The sequence below is a fragment of the Zerene cesonia genome, chromosome 28, assembly GCF_012273895.1.
Source record: "Zerene cesonia ecotype Mississippi chromosome 28, Zerene_cesonia_1.1, whole genome shotgun sequence".
Taxonomy (NCBI): Eukaryota; Metazoa; Arthropoda; class Insecta; order Lepidoptera; family Pieridae; genus Zerene; species Zerene cesonia.
In genome coordinates this window covers 3,225,548-3,227,602 of record NC_052129.1, presented here as the reverse complement: position 1 = coordinate 3,227,602, position 2,055 = coordinate 3,225,548, and the positions used below count along the sequence as shown (strand labels likewise).

The 2,055-nt window shown below is 27.5% G+C and overlaps 1 protein-coding gene across 4 annotated transcripts in view; it reads right to left on the bottom strand.

Moving 5' to 3' along the window:
* Positions 1 to 1,251, bottom strand: part of LOC119837669 — a 17,370-nt gene extending 16,119 nt beyond the window's left edge. For all 4 annotated transcript variants that reach the window (XM_038363392.1, XM_038363395.1, XM_038363393.1 and 1 more), the window contains exons 1-2: positions 1,133 to 1,251; positions 644 to 718 (exon numbers count right to left, since the gene is read on the bottom strand). In XM_038363392.1, coding sequence (XP_038219320.1) covers positions 644 to 718; positions 1,133 to 1,165 — 108 coding nt within the window. In that variant the 5' untranslated portion in view covers positions 1,166 to 1,251. The remainder of the gene's footprint in view (positions 1 to 643; positions 719 to 1,132) is intronic.
* Between the last annotated feature and the right edge of the window lie 804 nt (positions 1,252 to 2,055).

Genomic DNA, 2,055 nt, shown 5'->3' with positions numbered 1-2,055 from the left:
TTAATAAATTATTTTATAGTTTTTAGTTTGATGTGTTTGAAAAGCGTGTTTTTTAGTTTTTTAAACTATATTTTATTTGTATGTTAGATCATATTTTCGGCGATTGTCGAACGGTTTAAGAAAATTTAAGTTTTATTTATGATCCAGTTCATTCCACTTAAGGTATACAACAAGTCTCAGATATACATCACAGCAAATATATGGTATTTGCTGTGATGTATATAGTAAATACCCACATAATAAACCACTTTACAATTCTCTGTCTTATTGCTCATACACAATCGACCTTAGCACTTATTAATTAATTAAAATCAGCACCCCCACCGTCCAACTAATATAGAAAAATATAGAAATGAACATATTATAGACGAACAATATCAGTATCATGACAATTTTATAACATTTATATTTGGAAGGAAGATAAATGCTTAAATTTCGATTATTTCTTACAACTTTTGTAATTTTTCATGTTGTGCTTGTATTTTATTTGTATTCTAATCAAAGATTACCCATCGCCCCCGTCTACGTCTTCAGCTTTCACAATGCGATATCGCCCCAGAATAAGAAAGTATTACCGAGGTAGGGTTATATTAAATAACGAAAAAAAATTAAAAACATCACATTATATATATCATATACATACTTGGTATCCACATGTGCACGGGTAGAAATGGAGATCGTCCACCTCCAAGGGTTCCATACACAGGGGACATTCCACCTGGAAATTATAAATTTTTTCCCTATATTATTTCTTATATCCTATAAACATACATTAAAACAACCATTGTTTATCTTCACATCTGTTAATTAATAGATTGATAAGAAAACCTAAAATTATGTTAATGTTTTTGCGTAAATAAATAATATTGTGTAAAAAGTACCTGCATAATATATAGATAGGTAAATATGAGTGATCTGTATATAAGGTAAACATGTATTTCAACTGATCAACATGTTTTTAAAGAAAGCCACCAATAAAACTTCCTAGTCACCTTTAAAAAGATTAAATCATATATTCACAATTATGATATTACAGTTTCATAAATTTAGATGAACTCCAGAAACATAATTTGTAAATGAATCATAAAACTAACGCTAACATGATGTGTGAATAATAGTAAATAATTCCCACCTGTTCTTCGCCACTCTGGTTCAGAACTGACATCCTAGCCCCAACAGCCAATTGTTATGTACTTCACGGCAAATACAAACAAATGCCAGCTAAAACGAAATATTGCACCACCAACGTCTGTAAAAATTAAATAATATGAAATCAAACTCTATGAAAAGTAATATTTAAGTATCCATTGATTAAATTAATAAATTCACTTTATGATGTAACCGATGACAAAATACTTGTTATTATATTTATGTGGAATCATTAGGGATCAAAAGATTTGGAAGATCTAAAGATCTATATAAGATTTCCCCACTATAAAAAAAGGGATCAAAAGATTTAGGACCTCATCATCAGTTACTTTATTACAATAATGAAAAAAACCTTTGATGAGAATTTATAGGTGTTGTCTTACAAACATGTATGAAAGAGACCAGTATACATCAAGTATTACTTTTTTTTATGACTCAAACATTGAACACAAGAAAAACTTAATCATAATTCAATTTAAGACAACAAAACTATGTTGCTTAGAGTAAACGTGGAATACCAGATTATAATAATTAATATAATTAACAATTAACTAAATTAGCATAATTTACTTATAATTGAATATGCATATTTTAATACATCATTCAATATAATTTATCTTTATATGCTTGGCCTATAATGTTGCCTATAAGGCCTATCAGGTTGCTAGCTAAGTAGAAATATTAATCCTATTTTAATGCATTTCCTCAAAAATAGCAGGCAATATGTATCTATAATTTCAATTAAGAAAATGAGTGAGCGCAATAATTTGGAATTAAATAAAATATATTCATCAAAACATTATTTAAAATATCTAAAAACCTATCACAATTTCTTGATAATCAAGACATTTATATTATAAAGGAGATTCATTAGTTATAAAGGAAATAAATAAAACATTTACATGC